This window comes from Blastomyces gilchristii (genome assembly GCF_000003855.2).
Source record: "Blastomyces gilchristii SLH14081 genomic scaffold supercont1.5, whole genome shotgun sequence".
Lineage (NCBI taxonomy): Eukaryota > Fungi > Ascomycota > Eurotiomycetes > Onygenales > Ajellomycetaceae > Blastomyces > Blastomyces gilchristii.
Window position 1 is genome coordinate 3201791 of NW_003101678.1, and position 20652 is coordinate 3222442.

At 45.4% G+C, this 20652-nt stretch overlaps 9 protein-coding genes across 9 annotated transcripts; 3 read left to right on the forward strand and 6 right to left on the reverse strand.

The window, feature by feature from the left end:
- Nucleotides 1-112: 112 nt before the first annotated feature.
- On the reverse strand, nt 113-614 carry BDBG_16847 (uncharacterized protein; the record flags this gene model as incomplete). The annotated part of the gene is made up of 2 exons (XM_031724718.1): nt 113-412; nt 598-614. 2 exons carry the CDS (start codon nt 612-614, stop codon nt 160-162), a joined length of 270 nt encoding a protein of 89 aa, XP_031577822.1. The 3' UTR covers nt 113-159.
- A 223-nt stretch (nt 615-837) lies between these two features.
- On the reverse strand, nt 838-2184 carry BDBG_16848 (uncharacterized protein). Its single transcript, XM_031724719.1, has one exon. The coding sequence runs from the start codon at nt 1450-1452 to the stop codon at nt 1147-1149; it is 306 nt and encodes a 101-aa protein (XP_031577823.1). The 5' UTR covers nt 1453-2184; the 3' UTR covers nt 838-1146.
- On the forward strand, nt 1363-4642 carry BDBG_03580 (uncharacterized protein). Its single transcript, XM_002626370.2, has 8 exons — nt 1363-1694; nt 1756-2877; nt 3022-3055; nt 3318-3423; nt 3549-3584; nt 3700-3751; nt 3853-3911; nt 4068-4642. The coding sequence occupies exons 2-8, from the start codon at nt 2816-2818 to the stop codon at nt 4262-4264; spliced, it is 546 nt and encodes a 181-aa protein (XP_002626416.1). The 5' UTR covers nt 1363-1694; nt 1756-2815; the 3' UTR covers nt 4265-4642.
- On the reverse strand, nt 3137-5587 carry BDBG_03581 (NADH-ubiquinone oxidoreductase 20.8 kDa subunit). Its single transcript, XM_002626371.2, has 4 exons — nt 5384-5587; nt 5044-5271; nt 4835-4967; nt 3137-4743 (listed from the first exon to the last, which is right to left on the reverse strand). The coding sequence occupies exons 1-4, from the start codon at nt 5404-5406 to the stop codon at nt 4645-4647; spliced, it is 483 nt and encodes a 160-aa protein (XP_002626417.1). The 5' UTR covers nt 5407-5587; the 3' UTR covers nt 3137-4644.
- Nucleotides 5588-5658: 71 nt separating this feature from the next.
- Nucleotides 5659-9239, forward strand: BDBG_03582 (uncharacterized protein). The gene is made up of 8 exons (XM_002626372.2): nt 5659-6198; nt 6254-6276; nt 6367-6471; nt 6523-6732; nt 6805-6947; nt 7017-7621; nt 7687-7986; nt 8048-9239. Exons 1-8 carry the CDS (start codon nt 6158-6160, stop codon nt 8640-8642), a joined length of 2022 nt encoding a protein of 673 aa, XP_002626418.2. The 5' UTR covers nt 5659-6157; the 3' UTR covers nt 8643-9239.
- A 79-nt stretch (nt 9240-9318) lies between these two features.
- BDBG_03583 (prefoldin alpha subunit) lies at nt 9319-10235 on the reverse strand (the record flags this gene model as incomplete). Its single annotated transcript, XM_002626373.1, has 4 exons — nt 9319-9389; nt 9468-9585; nt 9740-10056; nt 10181-10235. The coding sequence occupies 4 exons, from the start codon at nt 10233-10235 to the stop codon at nt 9319-9321; spliced, it is 561 nt and encodes a 186-aa protein (XP_002626419.1).
- Nucleotides 10236-10552: 317 nt separating this feature from the next.
- BDBG_03584 (prolyl-tRNA synthetase) lies at nt 10553-12791 on the reverse strand (the record flags this gene model as incomplete). The annotated part of the gene is made up of 7 exons (XM_002626374.2): nt 10553-11940; nt 12002-12131; nt 12190-12269; nt 12327-12417; nt 12472-12512; nt 12571-12643; nt 12705-12791. The coding sequence occupies 7 exons, from the start codon at nt 12789-12791 to the stop codon at nt 10553-10555; spliced, it is 1890 nt and encodes a 629-aa protein (XP_002626420.2).
- A 259-nt stretch (nt 12792-13050) lies between these two features.
- On the forward strand, nt 13051-17013 carry BDBG_03585 (CCAAT-box-binding transcription factor). Its single transcript, XM_002626375.2, has 4 exons — nt 13051-13868; nt 13924-15047; nt 15116-15656; nt 15720-17013. The coding sequence occupies exons 1-4, from the start codon at nt 13098-13100 to the stop codon at nt 16641-16643; spliced, it is 3360 nt and encodes a 1119-aa protein (XP_002626421.1). The 5' UTR covers nt 13051-13097; the 3' UTR covers nt 16644-17013.
- Nucleotides 14484-19125, reverse strand: BDBG_03586 (lanthionine synthetase C family protein). Its single transcript, XM_002626376.2, has 4 exons — nt 18577-19125; nt 17971-18514; nt 17856-17869; nt 14484-17801 (listed from the first exon to the last, which is right to left on the reverse strand). The coding sequence occupies exons 1-4, from the start codon at nt 18758-18760 to the stop codon at nt 17002-17004; spliced, it is 1542 nt and encodes a 513-aa protein (XP_002626422.1). The 5' UTR covers nt 18761-19125; the 3' UTR covers nt 14484-17001.
- Nucleotides 19126-20652: the final 1527 nt, after the last annotated feature.

A 20652-nucleotide genomic window follows, 5' to 3' on the forward strand; every position in this document is an offset into this window, starting at 1 on the left:
TGATTAATGTGTAGAAAGAAGAAGAAGAATCAGAAGAATGAGTCTACAACTTCTACAATCAATTCTTCTATACAGATCTCTCAAATGTCAGTGATTATATTCTCTCCTTCAGCTCTGACAGCTTCAACTTCATTCATATAACATTCCCAAGTGAGATAATCAATGTGATGATGATGATGATGATGAAATATATGATGGAAAGAATAGAAGAACTGAATTCACAATCTCATTATCATCCACATCCAGATCTGCTGTTGAATCCTCCATCAAATCTGCTGTTGAATCTTCCATCGAATCCGCCGTTGAAATCTTCCATTGAATCCAGTACTGATATATGATTTCAGCCTCGGAATTTCTCATAAGAGCATCACTCGTGTCTCTCTTGTTGGGGGTTCGGCGTGTTATCCTCGCCCTGTTAAACGTGAAAACATAAAATGAAAGAAATGTTAGCTGACGAGATACCGCGAGGTATCTAGACACGTCCACAGTGTGATGGAGGGGGCATTATAGCTGCTAGGCCTGAGATCCTGTTGCCCAACATATAGCCATGAGAGGAGACTTCAAACTGAATAAATCATTCGAGTCTCGGGTTCTTACCTTTGCATTGCTTGCATATTTAACTCTACGCAGGAAGGTTCCCACTGGCATTTGAAGATGACATACAGGACATCCTGAATTCGAAGGATATAAACAGAGCAACGAAATCCTTCGTTTGTTCTATAGATACTATCCACAGGCTAGTTAAGATATTTATATATCTACCTATGTCAGCTTTTATTTTTTTCAATGCCTCGAATCTGCATGTCTAATACTAAGCTCCATTCTACGTGGATTAGAATATGGATGCACCGAGGGAACTGAAGCATAGAGAGTTTACTCCATATATAGAGCGCTGTTTTTATTGCAGTATTTACTTACTCTCTGCCTTAAGATACCAGAGCTCACGAGGAATATAGGAATAACTAACAATATATTGTAAATGTACAGTACTTTGCTAGGTTCTCTCGTCAGCGTGCATATACCGCGTTCCCAACTTTCAGGTTTACACCCCTGGGAAATAGTTGCTGTTATTGACATCCCCCCACATGCCTCAAAAAGAAAAGACTCTAAAGTCTTCTACATAGCAGTCATAACCCAACTAAATATTTACTGCCCATCAGGGAAATCGCTTATCACACTAATCTCCTGCCACGCCTTGAGATCGGCGAGAGTCTGAGAAGCAGGCTTTGAAATTTCAGCCATAGCATCACTGCCCAAGGCGAGTAGATCTCTCCCAGCAGCATGTCCCGAGGAAGTAACAACATCATAGATAACCTCCACACCCCCAACAGGGTTACCCAACTCTGCGGCATGGAACTTAGCAAAGCTGCTATCAGCCGGTGCATTGATTTCAGTGTAGTCAGGAATCCATTCAGTAGAACCAGTTGATGTGATTTTTGCATTGGGGTTCATCAGTTGAGACAGTGGCGGATGCCAAAGGAGGCAACTTCATCGGCAAGGCCAATCGCCAGCCAGCGCGGCTTTGGAAGCATTATATTATATAGGTTGCAGCTGACCACAGGATGCGAGGTCGCCATCGAGCCGATAGTAACCAGGGTGCCGGATTTCTTTCACATAGATACGGGAGCACCGCACAGTATCCATTTAGAGGGCCGAAGGTATTGACTTGAAATTGGCGGAAAGTGGCTTCGGGGGTAACCTCTTCAAGGATTCCTGTCTGAACATAACCAGCGTTGTTAACCACTATGTCTATAGAGTCGTATATCGTGACGATGTCTTTCATGGCCGCCTTGATTTCCTCGAGGGTCTGGTTAGGATCGAGCTTAGTAGCCCGGCACCATCATCAAGCCTCAACTTCTCGGGGTTGCGGGAAGCAGCAATCACTCGCTGGCCGCAGCCGGCCGCATGTTTCTCAAGAACCCGGAAGTTGCACCGGTGATGAGCCAAACACGAGAAGAAGCCATGATAGGAGAGGGAGGAAAGAAATCTATTTAGTTGAATGGATGGAAGCAGCTGATCAGACGAGACAGACGAACTGGCAAGCCATTGTATTATATAAATGGCTTATCTCGATGCTGCCACCATTCGATCATCTGTCTCTTCTTTTCCTCTACCTTGCATTGTAGTAGCTCTATCGTCTTCATTTATTTCCACTCTCCAAGCTTGATTAGTTATCTCCAGTGACTGACACTCACGAATCCGAGGTAAATGCTGGCAATGTCATTAAGTTAACCCTTCCACTGGGCAAGAAATCTGCCTTCACGGCTAACCCAGCCCTAGCTAGTCCATATCAAGAATGGCATCTTTTCTTAATCATTCTATGAAGACCCTTGGTTTCTCTAGTTTTGCCTATCCGTTTCGCAGGGACCCGGTGCTATTAATGGATATCAAAACATTTCTTTGCTCGGCCTGCCGCAACTGGTTTCTTTCTGTTGGCTTGGTTAGAGATTTTGAATTGATAGATAAGTGAATGAATGAATGAATGAATGATACCTCCTCTGCACACCCAGTTTTGAATCATTTGGACAAATAGGAGTCGATTTTCTGCTTTGAAACCGAACCTCGGGGCCGCGCTTAGTTCGACCCCTCCACGCCGAGGGTGGAAGATATATATCTTAAGATATAATCTTGTTTACCCCCAGCAAGCAACCATATTGTGTGCTATAACCAACCTTTCTCTGGTTGGGTGTTGGGTTTTTTTAAGCCTTTTGTTGTTTCTTATATTTTAAACAACTACACATATCGCCTGCCTATACCATATCGACCTCGGGAGGAGGGGAAAAGGAAACCGGCGCGTGAGAGAAGATATATAAGAATGGCAAACGACGATGCTGCACGAAAGGAGGCAAAAAAGGCTGTTGAAGGCTTGGTTGAGATGTAAGTTGATACAGTCTCTCTATTTACAATTTTGGCCACGGTCTATGAGAATGGGGGTGTTAGGAGAGAAAAAGGGGAATCCGGGGGTCATGATACCCTACATGACCTTTGCAATATTTCAGCTGACTGACATCTTTTGTTTAGATATCACGGAATCATGCAGGAGAAGAATTTTAGAGTCAGTTTTCTTGCCCAGTCCAACAAAAAAAAAAAAAAAAAAAAAAAAAAAAAAGAGAGAATGAATCCCTCATGTACACTTTTATATACTCTCCTCATACCATTTCCCCTTAATAATTATCCCGTGACGATACCGTTCGTTGTCTCTAAACAGCCCAGCGATGCATACACTATCGAAAATACTCCCTAGCAAAATGCTATACCTCATCAAAACCAACTAACTGACCATTTCCCCTTTTTCTTTCCTGTCACGGAGTATATAGGGCTACGATAGACAGCTGATGGATTCCCTGCGGGTCATCGAAGCGTATCCCGACGGCAGAGCCCTCTGGGAACTCCCCATTACGGACTTCTGGGCCAATATAAATGGTTAGGAGAACATGAATGATTTTGCATCTCCCTATTCTCTTTCCTCTGCCCAACCTACCGCATGTAGGATACGAGTATATAGAAGGGATGTGCTGAAGGAAAGTAAAACAAACTGGAGTTTATAGGGGTGATGCATGGCGGCGCTTACGGTGTTATATTTGGTAAGTTATTCTGCCTTTCCTCTATACATATATCTATATGTAGTATCGTATATCAGGCATTCTCCTGCCGAAGGTTTGTTAGTAGTCACCTAACGGAAGAATAAAACCCATCTAGACATGTGCACTGCCATCTCCATGAGCCCGATTTCGAAGGAGGGATATTGGGAGTAAGTACCTACATAAGTCCCATTCCCTCTCTGAAACAGAATAATTCGGCCGGCGTAGGATACCTTTTATTCTAACCGCTCCTGTTTCCCACGTCGTTTAGGTTCCTGGCTGGTGTCACGCGCTCACTCAACATCTCCTATCTGAAAGCTGTGCCTATAGGTATGTCAACGTTGCAGTACGTGTATTATGTATCATGTACTAGAGTCTATCTATGTGAACACATAAAACAGGCAAACCACCAAGCAAGGAAAGAGAGCCCCTCTTTTTGATCAAGTTATTTAACACAACTGCCTTTTTGTTTTTTTACAAATATAGGTTCGATAGTCTACATCCGCACCAACGTCATCCAGCACGGACGAACAATGGCCCTAATAGGCGCCACGATGGAGTCCAAGGATGGGAAGATAATATATGCCACGGCGGAGCATCATAAGGTGCATACTCCGGCTCTACCTGAATATTCGCAGAGGCTCAGGGAGTGGTTGCAGAGGAAGGAGAAATCTAAGTTTTGAGGTATAGTGGTAGTGGACGGGGAGGGTTCTGGATATGCAGTAACAGGGGTGTTCATATATTTAACCTTTCTTTTTCTCTGCACTTGGCTCTTTCTTTTGAGCTCCAGGTATAACTTTGCAGGTAGACGAGTAGAGGGCCCGATTTTCTGGTTTCTTCACTCTATATAAATCAGAGTATGCATGCTAAAAGGCTAAACCAAGCCACGAGCTCGCAAACGAGAATTGATGTGATGAATGAACTCGTATTTCACAAGAATGCAACCATGCGATCATTCCGAACCAATAATATATGTATATATGTACAGAGCAGACGAGATCCCTTTTGTTGTTTTTTTGTTTCAATTTTTCATTATTCTTAAGACAAAAAGTAAAAAGAAAATCTAATATTGCGGACCAGAGTAATTGGCGTAGATTTGGGACTTTCGCAGATGGACAGGTGTCTGGCCCTTGGGGGTATCGGGGATTTCTTTCTTTAGACCCTATAAGCGCGAGTAAATGTCAGCAATCGATATCCCGGTTTGTGCTCTATCCTCTTTGCCTCTCTGTTTGGGGCAGGAATGCAACACATACAAGCTTCTCAAACACGCAAGTATTTAGTGCGTTCTCAGCCCTCCGACATTGCCATAGGTGATGGTTATTCTGTTCTAGACATTCAAAATGCGTCTTGAATTGCTCGAGGCAGTTTTCGTTGATATCCTTGATGCTAGACGACAAAATCAAGAGAGCAAATTAGTCAACATACAACAAAAATCCTCCCTCATGTCCACGCAAATACGTACACACTAGCCGCGCAACGGGTAACCTTCCGACCTTCCCTCAGACAGTCCAGCTCGCCCTTCCCGTTGGACTCCGTCTTGCACTTCATGTAATCGTCATTGTATGCCTTGCAGCGGTCGCCGATGAAGTACGCCGCGCTCATCAATGGGGCAGACGTGGCCCCGATCTCTTTGACCTTGGGGATGTCATCGGGCATGGGGGTTGTGTCGATGAGCACATGTTGGTTGAACCTATATTTATAAAGAAAGGAAGCGAATGAAATGGTTAGCCCTGCTATATTCGGGAACACTGAGGGAGTACTTCTGGCGGGCGCCCGGGTAAAGCCGCAATTGAGAGACGTACTGAGCTCCGCGGCTCCCAGACATGGTGGCAGACTATGTGCCGTGCACGATTGGGGCTTTTGAGAATGGATGCGGGAGTGCGGGGAGGAATTGGAGGTTTGAATCGGCGGAGTTGAGCATTGGGGATGCTGCGATGCTTTTGGCGGCTGGAGCTAAGCGGCTGTTTGTCGGTCGGGTTATTGATATCCCGACCCCGAGGTACTGTGTTATAAGTTAATCCATCGACCATCCTGATAGATATAAAACATCTATATTTTGTAGTAGATGCATCGTAACTAATTATTGCCAAATCGCTATATTTGGCTGTGTCTTGTATATATATATATGCCCCACGGAAGTGGGAAATTGAATTGAATAGATTGCTGCTTCATGTTTGGTTCGCAGTTACAACCTTTCAAAGGAACATGTTAATCAGGGGTAGCTGCGGCTATCCTCCACGCGTTGTTGACAGAGTTTCTACCCTGGCAACCTCTTTCGTTATTCTCTTCCTTTCACCGGTGGTCATTTGTCCTGTCACTTTAAACTGTTACGCATCTAGACTGCTAGAATATATATTCACTAAGGGGTGATAGAGAAGACACCTTCTCCCAACATCAAGACATCCTGGGTCAAGGGGCTTCCGTTCCTTTTCCTGTTGGGGACTTTCCCACAAGTCAGACCATAGATGCTGGAAGAATATTTAACGGAATATTTTATTCCACTCGACCTACTCTTTCACTCTGTTATACCTTTTGGCCTCGATTCATGACAGTGTTGCTGTCACTTGGACTCGTCAATGGAGCGTTTTCTACACTTCGAACAAGATAAAATGGCGCAGTGAGATATCAACTCCCGTCCAATGGATATTTCATATGTACTAATGTAAAGCAAGATACGAACTGCGTGCCGCAAGAGGTAGGCGAATTCATTCATACCGTTAGAATTTGACTTTACCGCAGCTATATCTACTGGGTTCGTTGGACTCTGTCTGACTTTCTCGTATAGGGAGGTTGAATCTGGAGGACCAACTGGCAACGCCCCGGTCAACCAACCCTGTGAGACATCAAAATATCGGAACGGCTCCCCATCAACAAGGAATACCAAACAACGGTAAAATGACCAGGTTTTTTTTAGAAGCCAAAGACTGATTAGTTGATATAGGACCATTGAATCACCGTGGTGATTCCTCAGCGCCAGGGCATAGAGGTGCAAGGGGTGGGATGCATGGAGGTAGGGGTACTCCTGTCTGGGTTCGAGGCCGCGGCGCCTATCGTCCATCTCGAGCCAATTTTGATCACGCCAGAGGTTCAAATCACAGGCAGTACCCAAGCGCTCGGCCGGTTGATAATAGCGATAGCCTCCAACCCAATGGTAGGCTGTCATCCATTGTGCGAGAACAGATACATGGTACATTTTACTGATTGCTCGTCGTCATACATAAAGCCAGAAAGAAGGAGGACCATTTTGCCAAAATCTCGCGTTACGTCAAAGCTAAGGAGATACGCAATGATATTAACGAAAAACGCCAGTTGATGATTGAACAATATAGACAGAAGCCCGATCCCTCAATCAAAATTCCAGAGACGGTATAGTTTTCTATGTTTTTTATTTCGTCCTATATTGGCAGAGGGCTAATAGGTTGATGTCTCCCGTAGATGTTATTCCTTTGGCCAGATGATGAGCTTCCACTGGAGATGGCCCTTGGCAAAGACTTGGAAGCTCTGGATCCAATCCGTGCGGAATTTGGCTATTATATCTATCTGTATGATGAATCTCCAGACGGCCAGAAATACATCCGGGTCGACGGCGGTGACCACGGGAAAATTATCGAGATTGTCCAGCGGCTTCGCGCGAAGTGGGCTAATCTTCTCGCTGAAACAAGCGTTAAGACTAAACTATATCTTGTTCAAGCACCTACAGTTGACATCTTTAAAGCAGAAGTAGGCTTAATGAAATGTCGCCAGCCTGGTAGTCAGAACATCCAGGCGACTCCTTTTCTTTATGGAGCCAAATGGGACGACGCTGAGCTTGAACAGTGCCATCAGCTTCGTAAAAAGAACGAGCAACGTCTGCGTAATGCGGTGGACCAGTCCCTTGACGGTTTGCGGTTTCTTGCGGGTCATGTCCGGATGCGTATAAATTTCGGGAAATTTGTACTCGAGAATTACAGAGTTCCCCCGAATTCGAAAGAGCTGTATTCTTTTGAGGAATTTCGAAGTATGCTTTTTTATGCTGGAACAAAAGGTCGCCTAATTCCTGGGTATGTATCCTGGGGAATGAATGTTTGAGGAAGCTTATGCTAATCTCGCATCATGCATCTTTAAGGCTCGGTTTCAAAAGCGCTGACGGTGACCTAATGACTCGATGCTCACAAGCTTCAGACCTTCTTGCGCCGTTCGACCCACAGATAGAGTCTCTAGAAAACAATAAACCGCACTATGCGGTAAATATTGAATTTGAAGGCGCTAATAATGCACTGCTTCGTTTGGAGGTTGAATTCGAATCATCTCGTTATCGACCAAACCTTTTTGAGATATCGCATCGACGTTGGCTAAAGCCTCAAAGTGATGATGGGCTTGGAGAAAAGCGACCGCCGCTTCAGATTGGGGTTATCGACTTTGAAAGGTCTGTGTCTCTTGAAACAATTAGTCAGATATAGAATGTTATCCTAATGCCCTACGAACAGGTCCGACTGGCAGCTGGAAATCAAAGCTTTGGATTTCCAGGAACAATCTAACATTGAGCAGTCTCTAAAAAGCTTTGATCACTCTATCCAATTCAAGAGAGGTCCCACCGATGGACTTCGTGGTACCGCAGTGCAGCGTGTGACGTTCTCCAACATTGCGACTGTTTCCAAAATCACGGAAAAGTCAGCACTTAGATATCGTCTCAAGGGTACTAAATACATCTTCGAGCTTGCACGGTACGATACATATCATCGTGCCATCCGCCCAGGTCCGCCGTCCATCGGTGATGGCAACAAAATGAACCAAACAGCCGAAACAACATGGGGTGCCTCCATTTTCCGCCAAGAATGGGATAACATGTTGGGACAGAATGGGAGTTTCCGAGTTGGGCAAACCGCCGACTGGAGTGCAAGTCTCAATACTTTTTTCCCTTGTCTGTCTGACGAGGATTCAACGGATGTCAACACTGGATTTCATCAGTTTATCGACTTGGTGAACAAGGTTGCGAAGCTTTTGACCCCTGAGAGAAAGAGCGAAGTTGTTGAGCGGGCTGAAACCACTCCTTGCGGAAACATCAAACCAGTTATCATGTAGAATGCGCCGAAGAAGTTCTAGGCCCAAGTTGCTAGTTCGTGAAGCAATTTGATTGCCCGTCACTGACCTAATGAAATGGATGAAGGAGCGCAATCCACAGGTTGTTGATGGTAATAGTTGCTTCTAATAAACATCAAAACAGATATTTTTACTTTGGTGGATGATACTTGGTTCCTCCTTCACAGGTTTTACTTTCTTTTCCCCCCTTCCCCTTACGAATTCATAAATTGTTGCCTAGTAGAATCAAACCGGGTTTTTGGCTTCACCATGTCTGCATTAATGAGTATGGAGATAGGGTCTGGAGTGCGTTTTAGTTATCAAGATTGTTTTTACTTTTCATGAGTGGGTTTTATTCATTTATGAGAATAGAACACCCGGTTAAGTTAACAAATGGTATGATCGTCCTGCCTTCATCGTAGCGTGTCTTGCCAAAACTTTAGTTCCCACTTGGAAAAGAAATTTCCCTCCCAGCTGCTTCTCATCCTATCCTATCGTAGGTGAGGAAAACGACACGACCTAGCTTTGACACTCTTGCCAAGGGCAAAGTGGAAATTGAAACCACAGTGATGTAAGAATTCTATTTGCCAAATATACTCATCAACCACATCCTGGTATATGATAGTCACAGGGTGGAGCTCACGTTGGCATCAACATTGGAACGGTATACTATGCCGAATTACGCATCACCACCGCTTCCTACGCCAGAGGGCCCTGCTGTGGCTTCACTAAGGAGTTTCTGACGGAGGACTGTTCGAGACGGTGTTAGACACGGGTCAGATGGAAACATCGTGGTTCTCTAAAGAAGAAGGGTAAATGGAGACGCACCGTCCTCGATAACTCGTAGATTTTGGCTCTTCCCTTGAACGACCTTTTCCAACTCTCGTAGGTTCGTACCTAGCTCCTCGACCTTGGCATTGTAAAATGCAATTGCCTTTGATGTCGTCTACATTTTGGAACCAAACAGTTAGCTTTATTGTTGGCTCATACGTAAAGTGGTCTTTCTGCCCGCCGGGTACACCGCACCACACTCACCAAGCAGCGTAAAACTCCTAGGAAAGTAATAAAAGATATATGAGAGGGAAAAACACAAAACAAACCTTCTCGACATAAAACCCCGTCCCGACATCTACAATCACATTTTTCCTATCCGCTAATGTCCCCTTGACATACAGCGAGTTCGTCAACGGAACCAGAATCTCATCACTCTTCCCCGCGGTACCACCGCTTTTATTGTCCCCGCTGGCGCCCGCGCCGCTAGGGCCTGCTACTCCGTCATTTATCGAGCGGATACAATCGCGGAACTTCAACTGTGCGTTTCGTAGCTTTGTGTGCGAACTTGTGAGGTGTTCTAGCTCTGAGCTGAGACGAGATTGGAGGGAGCGGAGTTGCGGGGCGGAGAGGGTCGCGAGGTCGACTAAGGGAGGTTTGGTATTTAAGTTAGTTTGGTTGGAATTTGAGAGGGAAATTAAGGGATTGCCTTTTCTTTTGGATTGGGGTAGATTTTTTTGGGCGGGGTGTTGGGTGGTGGGATGACGAACTTGTCCCCGGAGGAGCTTCGCCCGACTCTTGTTTTGCGGAAGGTTGTGAGGACATTGTCCTTCGCCTGCTTTTGTAGAGGGCTAGAGGAGGAGCGAGAGATTAACGGGAAAGAGACGGTCGATTAATTGATTTTGGCGGTATAGGGTGCTTGGAATGCATGGGTGGGTGGAAGAAGTTATTATTTTGTTGATGTGGTTTGGGGCTGTGGAGAGATGTTGACATCATGGGAGCAAATTAACTAGTCGCGAAAAAAGCGATGATAAAATGGAGCTATAAATACATAACGAAGTTCCACTGCGCCCCTAAATTAACACCCGCTATATAATACATTCTAGATAAATATTACTAGAAAAGAGAAAATTAATCCCCCTCTAGAGTCTATCAAGCAGTGATTTAGTAAACGGATGCAAATCTTGCAGCGATACCGTCTCCCGGAGATTGTTTAGGCGTCGGCACTGGACTTCCAGTTTGTTCTCGGTCTTCCACGATTTCCCGATGACGATTATTACAGGATATCCTATTAAATCAGCGTCTCTAAGCTTCCACGGAATATTCCTATCTCTATCATCAACTATCGCATCAACGGCACCGATTTGCCTTCCATTTATATCGTCGTAAACCCTTTCAGCTTCCCCTTCCAGTCCTTTATCCGGGATGATTATGACCTCGAAAGGAGCAATTGCTCTCGGCCAGTTAAGCCCTTTGGAATCGGCCAGAGTGTCTGCAACCGCAGATATCATCCGTGAAACACCAATTCCGTGACATCCCATTTCAAGCGGAACCGAAAGAGTACTGGTATCGTCCGTTTTCGAGCCATCCTTCAACAACGTTAAAGGTACAGCCACGGAAGCGTTCAACACTTTGCTATATCGGGTCCCCAGATGGAAGGTATGTGCCAGTTCAATGGCAGTGTGGGTTTGGACCGTATGTTCACCGCACTTGGAACATCGGTCTCCAGCCACAGCGCTAATGCAGTCGAGTTTTTTATCGGTACCAGGGTGATGGTGCAACGATGAGAATCGTACCTTCAGTTGTTCTAAAACCTCCTTGCTGTGCCCAGCGGGGAGTGGAGGGCGATCGTAAACACGCACACGGTGGTCATAAATATCCAAAATGGTAGGCTCATTTAATTGAGCTGTAGACGCTTGTTTGCCTTCTTTGGTGATAGCTTGCCATTTTGTCATTGGACTGGTGACGCTTGTGTCGAGATCTACCCCTGCTGAGCGAGCAATTGTTCTCACAGCATGGGAATTGATATGTCGCTCCACTGGCTCGGAGCCCCCGCCCTTTATTAGATACTTCGGATAGAATACCCTTATGAGAGTATTTCCATCCTTTGAGATGCCCATCCACATGTCGGTTGAGATCGCTGGGGCTTGCTGTTCCTCTAGTCCAGCAGATAATTTATCTAGATTGGGATTTGCAGGCGGTGTAAGGTCTTCGTATGCTTTCCCATCGGAAAGCTCTTCGTTGTATACATTGCCACAGCTAGAACAGCTAATAATCGTGTCCTCGCCTTTGGGATTTGGGAGATGAAACTCATGACTTAAACTTCCTCCCATGTTGCCGGAGTCTGCAGTAGCGATCATGTAAGGTATCCTAAGCTCATCAAAAAGTCGTATGTAGGCCTTTTTGACAGCACTATAAGTTTTTATTGCTGTCTCGGGACTGTAGTCAAAAGTATAAAGATCCTTCATGATAAACTCTCTACCTCGAAGTAACCCCTGCCGCGGCCTTGGCTCATCTCGATACTTCCTACCTATAAATTGAATAAACATATATTAGCAGTAGGTGATGATTTAACATTGGGAAACACCTACTGATCTGGTACACTCGTAATGGAAGGTCCCTATAAGAGTTCACGGCACCTGCTACAAGCGAAGTAATTTCTTCCTCATGGGTTGGAGCAAGAAGAAACCGGGCCTCTTTTCTATCTTGGAATTTAAAGAACTAACGCTCAAATTTATCAGTCAGGTATCAAGGGTCGGTTTTTGGTATTGCACAATACCTCTGAATCTTTTTTCAGCCGACCGGATTTTTCCCACAAGGCTTGTGACGATATAGAAGATAGAGATAGCTTCGATGCCCCTATTTAAAGTTGTCAGCAAATGAACTGTCAATCATTGGACAAGTTAGAGATCTCACCAAGCGTGCGCATGTGTTTATCCACCAGACGTTCGAGTTTCTCCTGCACCCGAAGCCCGAGAGGGAGCATATGAAATACCCCTGAATAGGCCTGTCAAAGGGGTAAATGAGAGAAATTCGCAACCTCAATGATGCCAAATCTCACCTGGCGGAGAAAGCCACCCTGAATCAATAAATAGTTTGCATCTACGAGAGAAATGTTTAGTCTATGTCACCAAAAAGTCAACGGGAGTCATAAACATACCATGACTGCCGGGTTTTTTGGCTATTCCTCCCGTTGGGGTCCAGAAGGCCGAAAGCCTACTTCTCCCATCACTCTATAGCTAATTAGCTTGACAGGGAGGTTCAAAGACACTGAACGATTCTTATTCGACATACATAAAATCTACGTTTGTGAAATTGCAAGCATGATGTGGAAACGCGCCGAGAGTGAGGTCCGACTCTTGAAAAAAATATCTTGTTCATAGGACTGGATTTAACGAACGTCTCAATATTACAAATTCATGACATGAGCATGTATAGAAAAAGAACCGAAAAGGAAACCGATCGAGATAGAAGCCAATTTTTATCGTTCGTCCAAGGCTTCTTGAAGCTCTCCCGATTATGTCTCGCAGAAAAATTGAATGGCCCGTGCTTTGCTGTCGGGTTTCGGAAAGAGTTTTTCCGGAGGCCGGTAACTATCAAAAAAAAAAAATTTAGTCTTTGGAAAATATACAGAAGAGAAGGAGATACCATAGTAATTCTGTGCGCTATTCAGCCACAGCATTCACAATGGGGAAGCCAAAGACAAAAGGCAGACGATTCTCTGCAAATGAGGTACCGATCGCAGCTGCGGAAAAGCCTGCTAACTCCTCTACTACCAATACGGATTCACTTCCAGACTTGTCTACGGGCGTCCTAGCCAACCTAACGAAACGCATTGAACAAGGTTTACAAGACCAGAAATCCCAGCCGCGAAAGGAGCCAAAGGCGACCGCGAGTGAATTGAAAAAGAAGAAAGATGCTCGTCCGCAATTCGAACGTAAACCCGACAACAAAAAGGGGAAAAAGCGGGACAGGAACGGGGAAGTTATAGCCCCTCGAGTAAGCGCGAAGGGAAAACCTGGGTCCAAACTTGACGAAGGAGGGGCCCACGGAAGCGCATTAGAAAATGAAATATACTCGATCGGCGGAACTAAGGAGGACTACGATCTCCTTGCTAGCATCGATTCAGATTCGGAAATGGAAGTCTTTGAGGATACGCCAAACAAACAAAATGGGAAATCAGTTAATGAGAACACTCTACGCAAGGATCTAGAAAAAATGCTGGGCGCAGATAATCCATCCCCAGCGCCAAAACCTACAGCTAAAAAGGCTAACGTTGCGGATCCTATTCACCTTGCTCCCAAGCCGGCAAAGGAAACCAAGCCACCAAAGGATATCCAGCCTTCAATAGAAACCCCAACGCAAAATACTCTGAAGAAGAAATCGAATCCGAACCAGGAGGAGGTCTCCGGTTCGAAAAAGCTAACACAGCAGCATAGTGCACGATCATCCAATTTGGTTAGTTTTACTGCGCATACGTCTCCAATCTGGCTCAGAACTAATCTGACCATAGGTTATCGACCCTCGTCCCGATTGGTATTCCATACCACTGCCTGAAATATCTCTAGAATCACCGAAGAGTAGCGGTGTCGCCCGACACATCTTAGATCGTGTCCAAGAATATGCTACAACGCTACTTAACTCGGAAAACCAAGCCTTTGCAACATCGCAGCAGTCGTCCTCATCCTACAAGTTTTATTCCACTATCGTTTCTTCCGGAACTTTGAGTGATAAAATCTCAGCGTTAACACTGGCGGTGCAAGAGTCACCTCTCCACAATGTAAAAGCATTGGAGAATCTTATTGCGCTTGCTAAAAAGAGAAGTCGAGCGCAAGCTGTTGAGGTTCTCAGATCCCTCAAAGATCTATTTGCCCAAGGCACCCTTCTCCCGAGTGATCGCAGACTAAAATCACTGGCCAATCACTCGGCGTTGCTCGCTGCGTTCGAAGATGTTCCTGGTAACTGGACTGCTTCAAATCCCTTGCCCAAGGGTTTGGACCGGAGCCACCTCATTGTGTGGGCCTTCGAGGACTTTCTGAAGGAGCAATACTTCGAGGTACTGAAAATCCTCGAAATTTGGTGTAATGATGAAATCGAATTTTCGCGATCCAAAGCAGTAAGCTATGTTTACGAGCTCTTAAAAGAAAAGCCAGAACAGGAGTCCAATTTGTTGCGCCTCCTGGTCAATAAACTTGGTGATCCAAACAAAAAGATCGCTTCGCGGGCGTCTTATCTTCTACTACAGCTTGAACAGTCCCACCCTTTGATGAAACCAATCATAATCTCAGCGGTCGAATCAGACATTCTTTTCCGACCAGGCCAAAGCCAGCATGCAAAGTATTATGCAATAATCACCCTCAACCAGACAGTCTTGAGAAGTGGCGAAGAGGATGTTGCGTCAAAGCTCCTCGATATATATTTTGGTCTTTTCGTTGCTCTGCTGAAGCCGACCAAGGATTCCGCAGGCAACTCGGAACATAAACATGGGAGACACGATGCAAAATCTAAAAAGCGACGTGGAGGCGCCGCAGTTCCAAAAGGACAGGCTCAGGAAACTGAGTTGCGCGAGAAGTTGATTGCGGGCGTTTTGACTGGCGTCAATCGAGCTTATCCGTTCACCAGCTCTGATGTCGAAAAGTAAGGATATCCGCCAGCCTGTTATCTTTGATCAATGATGCTAACCATTCTTTTTTTTTTACTGGCAGGCTTTCGAAGCATATTGATACTTTATTCCGTATCACCCATTCCTCGAACTTCAACACTAGCATCCAAGCGTTGATGCTTATCCAGCAGCTATCGTCTTCTCACCAAGTGTCGTTGGACCGATTTTATCGAACCCTCTATGAGTCCCTACTCGACCCCCGAATATCCTCCTCGTCAAAGCAGTCGTTGTACCTAAATCTCTTATATAAATCTCTAAAGACTGACTTGAATGTCAGGAGAGTTAAGGCTTTCGTAAAACGACTGGTTCAAATCCTATCACTACATCACCCATCTTTCATTTGTGGCGTGTTCTATTTGATAAGGGAGCTGGAGAAGGTTTTTATAAATCTCTCCACGCTCATGGACGAACAAGAAAACATCGAAGACGACGACGAGGAGATTTTTAGAGATGTTCCGGAGGATGGAGAGCAGACCGCGGAGCAAGCGCCGGAGCAGACCGAGAAGAAAAATGAAAATCGATATGACCCTCGTAAAAGAGACCCCGAACATAGCAATGCTGATAGAAGTTGTCTCTGGGAACTGGTAAGTATCCCTCCCTTCCCTGCCTCGAGCTCCTTGACGATTGTCATTAATAATCAAATATAGCTTCCCTACGTTTCTCACTTTCATCCCTCCGTTTCCGTTAACGCTTCTCATCTACTGCACCACGAACCTATGTCTGGCAAGCCTGATCTTTCTATTCACACTCTTACACACTTCTTGGACCGATTTGTCTACCGTAATCCCAAGGCGGCTCCCAGTATGCGTGGGGCTTCCATTATGCAGCCGCTCGCTGGAGGCGACAATAGAGGCTTACTAGTCACATCTGGAGGAATGGGCAAGGCGCAGGAACCAGTTAATAGGGAAGAGTTCTGGAAAAGGGAAAGTGACAAAGTTGCTGCTGAAGATGTATTCTTCCACGAGTACTTCAATCGCATGGATAAGGATAATGTGCGCAAACTGAAGTCGAAGAAGAAGACTGGTGCCCGGGATAAGGATGGGGCTGAGAGTTATGATGAATCAGAGATTTGGAAGGCTCTTGTTCAGTCTCGACCCGAGCTTGAGGGCGATGGTGAGAGTGACGATGATATCGACGTCGATGATTTGGCATCCGCCATGGGTGATGATGAAGATGAGCTTGATGATCTTGATATGGATGATATGGAAAGTGGCGATGATGACGAGGATGAGGAAGGGGTAATTTTCAATGATGAGAGTGATGAGTCAGGGGTTGGGGTAGAGCAAGATAAAGGGCATGCAGCGGAGGAAATCGACGGTTTCGAGGGCTTTGGGGATGAGGATGCATTCGATATGGATGTCTCAGACGAAGATGCATTCCGGGACAGTGATGACGATGTGCCTTCTGACCTGGACAATGGGGTTGAAGAGCTACTCGCTGAAGCCTCGCCCAAAGGAGGCAAATCTACGAGTAGACAGAAAAGGAGGAAACTCAAACACTTGCCCCTTTTCGCGTCTGCGGATGATTATGCTGCATTGTTGGCGGATGATGGCCTAGACGATGGCATGTGATCGTTATCCTTGGGTGAGGTATGCATGTTCGGTGGTTGGCATATTTTTGATAGAGCCTCGAAATTTGAAGCTATTTTTATGATTTGCATTACTTTTAATATATTCGTAGCTACGTAGTCCAATTTTTGCAGAAACGTACATATACTATCAGCGACGGAGATTTGACACCCTAATTTCGAATTTCCCGTTTTGAGGTATCAAGCCCCATTCTTTGTGATCGAACCACCCAACAACATGTTTTGAACAAGGCGGGAATAGTAATAAACTTGCAGTAGCGCCTCCTAGAATAATATTCATCACATATCAATCATAAAATGTCGAATGAAACCAGAAAAGGAGAATTACTTTCCACGATTTATCAACGCAATCCTCCCAGCGTAAGGCCAGGAAACCCCAACTCATGCTGCAAATGAATAGAAAGTAATTCATCCCTTTCTATCTCTTCAGACGAAATACCACTGCTTTTATCGACCAACTCCTGTTTCCTCAATCGGGCTTTAATGACCACACACGCTTCCCCCCATGTAGCGCAGGTGCCCGCCAACCCTTCAAAAAGGCTATAAGGGGTATCTGGCAAGCGAAATTCGCGTTCGTCACGGAATTCACGGTGATGGAACGGTGGAGTTTTTCGTGCGTAGAGCAATAATGTCAAGGCCCTAGAGAGGAAATAATCTGGCGTGAGTTCCTCCTCTGCCGAAGCATCAGAGCCAGTTCTATCCTTGAACGAGAGTTTCGCTAGCTCCGTGCGTTCGTTCCCGTATTCAAAGCTATCGTGCAGTAATAACAAGGGCCACGCATTTCCCGCAATGCCGTGGCATATTCCGCCCCCTTTGAACAGTAATCCTCGTTCCCACACTTGCCTACTTCCAATCCGGATGGCTTTGTCCCAGTCTGGCTCCCAGAATGAGCGCATTAGCTGGGTGCTGTTTCGCGCCTGGGCAAGGAGGATAAGCATTCCCGGGGAGCCATGGCAGATCTGCACGTAAGAGGCATAACGGGAGGATGAACGGATGGGAAGCGAAGAAGGGAGATCGCCGCCATTCTCAATAGTAAGCTTGCATAGCCCACTTATAGTTTCAGCAATAATCGGTAAGTGGTTAATGGTGCCGTCGTCAAGCTCGTCAGGCTTGCAGGCGAGAAGAACGGACAAAATACCAGCTAAGTTGATATTAAATTACATTTTTCTCCAACCAAACTCGGGAGGTTGCTTACCTATCCCATGGATTCTGCGTTTTCGTTAAAAAAAAAAAAAGAAAAGAAAAGAAATTAAGACTGGGTGGGTGTATATCATATTGGGAGGGGGGTGAGATGATAGGAAGAAACTCACGCTCCGAGATAATATTTGTTATGCCATGGCCACATGAGTGGCAAGACATCCTGATCTCCGTATGCATCCTCGTAATCAGTAGCACCTACCCTTCCAGACTCCAGGATAATAGTTACAAGCCTCGGGATCATTGTGAAGACAGGGGTTAACGCTGCAGTGTTTTCCTCGTCTTTGCACTGTTGTCGGATCTGCAAAAGCGCCAGTAACAACCCAGCACGTCCGTATAATGCTTCATCACCGCCTAGGACTGTTCCCTGTTTAATAGCGAACTCTGTGGCGGTTTTAAGTATGTCGATGTCAAGGTCAGACGCTTTCTGCAAAGTAGGTCCGGCAAGGGCTGCGGAGACTCGGAGGACGCAAGCGCCCAGAGTAGATGACCCAAGCGGTGATAATCGCCCAGGCCTCAAGTGACTGGTCTCTGAAACACTGTAGCTAATTCTTGAATAGGCCCGTTCATAAAATCCTGATGCTAGGCGCGGGGCTTCCTCGCCGTCCTCAACATAACTCGCTTGTTGCTGGAGACGGAGAAACATAAGAGCAACCCCTATTTGGAATGTTCAATTCCAGCTCCTTCTTTTACATGGGTAAAATCAGGTGGGCGCATACCAAGAGTCCCATTGTAGATAGAACCAAACGCATTCTTGTCGTCGGGAAGCGGTTCAGGGACGTTTATCTTGATAATGTCTGTGGCGCGCTTCACAGCCCCTTGCAGTTCACGAAGCACTTGGTGCAGTACCTCATCATCTAAGGTGATAAGATCAAGCTGATTTTCATAATATTGAGGGGCCATGATGAACGACTTTAAGCTGAGATTGATGTTTAATTAAAAATCTATTCAGCCATTATACTGATGTTCTTGGGGAAGTTGTTGCGGTGACGTCATTCGTTGTAACTTAACTACTCAATGAGTGACGGCAAAATGCCTCACATATGCGTCATTCCATCCCGCGGGCTGTTCTGGCCATATGGGCATCAAACAAGAAACCAGGTATTCAAATGAACCGTGTTCATTGCAACAAGCTTTACAATTCACAGGAAAGGTGATTATTTCAACCAGCCCAGGCGCTAGACCTCTTTTTGGAAAGTTTAGCGGCTGAATTATGGGGAGGAGGGATTCGGATTTTGACTCGATTCTCTGATTTATATCAAATCAGCATTGTCACGGATATATTATAGCTCAGTCGGAAAGTCTAGGCGCTGTCCACTCAGCTAATGTGCGTTGTAATAAAACAGCTCACCGTGTTGGTGTTGAAAAATACCCTCCCCTCCATCCACTAGTTACCCCGGCGGCAGGAAACTTGGCAACGACTCTGCGGGGAGGTTAATAGAGATCTCATCGAAAAAGATGATAAGATCTGTTCCTGCAGACCGGCGGCAAGATAGAACACCTAAAATTTCTACATTATTACTATTCTTTTTACAGATCTCAACAGATTATGATGAATCCAAACCGATGGCAACCGGACCGATTAGTTAAACCATCATCCGCTAGTTTCATAACTTCGCAGCGCAACAGAGCACTTACCTACGGGGTCACACACTCACAGAATCACAGATCAATCTACTTCAAACTTGGCACTTTTAGACACTATCAACCTTTGCCAGGGGCCAATGGACGGCTTGTCCATAGCTCTGTTTTACAATTTGGTGTTGAACTACGCATGGCGAAGTGTAGAGAGCAGAGGGTACTACACAACAATACCATTTCAGACACCCTCATTATCCCGTGCGACTGTACCACACCAGTCCAACTACAGGCTTGATATTTCCGATTACTGTCCTTCTATCTTCTTTTGCTCTCCCTCGTCAAAAGTTAACCCGAAAACCTCTCGGATAACTCCTTCGTCTAACAGGCAAAGCGAACCAAAGTACCCCTTTGCGTTCACGAGTCACCAATATTACAAATATTCAGTTTCTAGCTGCGGTCTTCCCAAACAGCAGGAAAGATATCTTTCATGCTGCCCATCTCTACGATTGATATATTTTTCATCTCCCCTCGGCTCTCAGCCTTGAGGGGACTATCTACTCGTCAAAACCGCGTCAGATCTAGAATCAGGTGTCACCACGCCCCTACTCAAAAATGATAACCTGACACATTTCGACGGCGACGATGATGACGACAATAGCAATGATTGTGATCATTTTGTGACCTCAAAACGACGGCGGAGAGTGAGTAAATATGCTGGGGCGGCTGGCTCTTACTCGTCGGCATCAAGCGACATTGTCTGGGGCTAGCACAGGTAGGCAGGCTTTATCCTCAACCTTTTTATCATTGGGATTGGATTTTATTTCCTAGGTCCTGGAACTTATGTGAGTAGGCAACTCTTCTCGATCTTGTTCTTGGTATTTAAAATTGAACGGAAGATGCTAATGCCTTTGAGATTTTTACGCTTCTGTTGAAAGTGTTATTCTTAAATACCGGCAGGGGGAATTTGGGAGTGCATTTTCATGTACGGATAGTTTATGAACGCTGAGTTCCAGTGCATTCCACTGGTTTGAGTTGGCCATTTCTGGCAATTCTCATGTCCAGGGATGGAGGGTTGTGTGAACCACGGAATTATGTATTAGATTTGATTATTAAAGGTATCTAAGATACATAGATCTAGTTTCTCGAAGATTAGAAAAGGGTAACATAAATGACAATGACATGCAACAAACAAGTGTGCAGTGGCCCTTAGTTTA

Excerpts from the sequence above, each read along its gene's own strand:
- BDBG_03585 (XM_002626375.2), top strand. The coding sequence starts at position 13,098 with ATGGGGAAGCCAAAGACAAAAGGCAGACGATTCTCTGCAAATGAGGTA. Across the intron at positions 13,869-13,923 it reads GTGCACGATCATCCAATTTG|GTTATCGACCCTCGTCCCGA; the intron begins GTTAGTTTTACT and ends ATCTGACCATAG. Across the intron at positions 15,657-15,719 it reads GAAGTTGTCTCTGGGAACTG|CTTCCCTACGTTTCTCACTT; the intron begins GTAAGTATCCCT and ends AATCAAATATAG.
- BDBG_16848 (XM_031724719.1), bottom strand. The coding sequence starts at position 1,452 with ATGAACCCCAATGCAAAAATCACATCAACTGGTTCTACTGAATGGATT.
- BDBG_03586 (XM_002626376.2), bottom strand. The coding sequence starts at position 18,760 with ATGGCCCCTCAATATTATGAAAATCAGCTTGATCTTATCACCTTAGAT. Across the intron at positions 18,515-18,576 it reads TATCTACAATGGGACTCTTG|GGGTTGCTCTTATGTTTCTC; the intron begins GTATGCGCCCAC and ends CATTCCAAATAG.
- BDBG_03582 (XM_002626372.2), top strand. The coding sequence starts at position 6,158 with ATGGAGCGTTTTCTACACTTCGAACAAGATAAAATGGCGCA. Across the intron at positions 6,277-6,366 it reads CGAACTGCGTGCCGCAAGAG|GGAGGTTGAATCTGGAGGAC; the intron begins GTAGGCGAATTC and ends TTTCTCGTATAG. Across the intron at positions 6,472-6,522 it reads ACAAGGAATACCAAACAACG|GACCATTGAATCACCGTGGT; the intron begins GTAAAATGACCA and ends TAGTTGATATAG.
- BDBG_03581 (XM_002626371.2), bottom strand. The coding sequence starts at position 5,406 with ATGTCTGGGAGCCGCGGAGCTCA. Across the intron at positions 5,272-5,383 it reads TCTGGGAGCCGCGGAGCTCA|GTTCAACCAACATGTGCTCA; the intron begins GTACGTCTCTCA and ends TTATAAATATAG. Across the intron at positions 4,968-5,043 it reads ACCCGTTGCGCGGCTAGTGT|CATCAAGGATATCAACGAAA; the intron begins GTACGTATTTGC and ends TTTGTCGTCTAG.
- BDBG_03580 (XM_002626370.2), top strand. The coding sequence starts at position 2,816 with ATGGCAAACGACGATGCTGCACGAAAGGAGGCAAAAAAGGCTGTTGAA. Across the intron at positions 3,424-3,548 it reads CTTCTGGGCCAATATAAATG|GGGTGATGCATGGCGGCGCT; the intron begins GTTAGGAGAACA and ends TGGAGTTTATAG. Across the intron at positions 3,585-3,699 it reads CGCTTACGGTGTTATATTTG|ACATGTGCACTGCCATCTCC; the intron begins GTAAGTTATTCT and ends AAACCCATCTAG.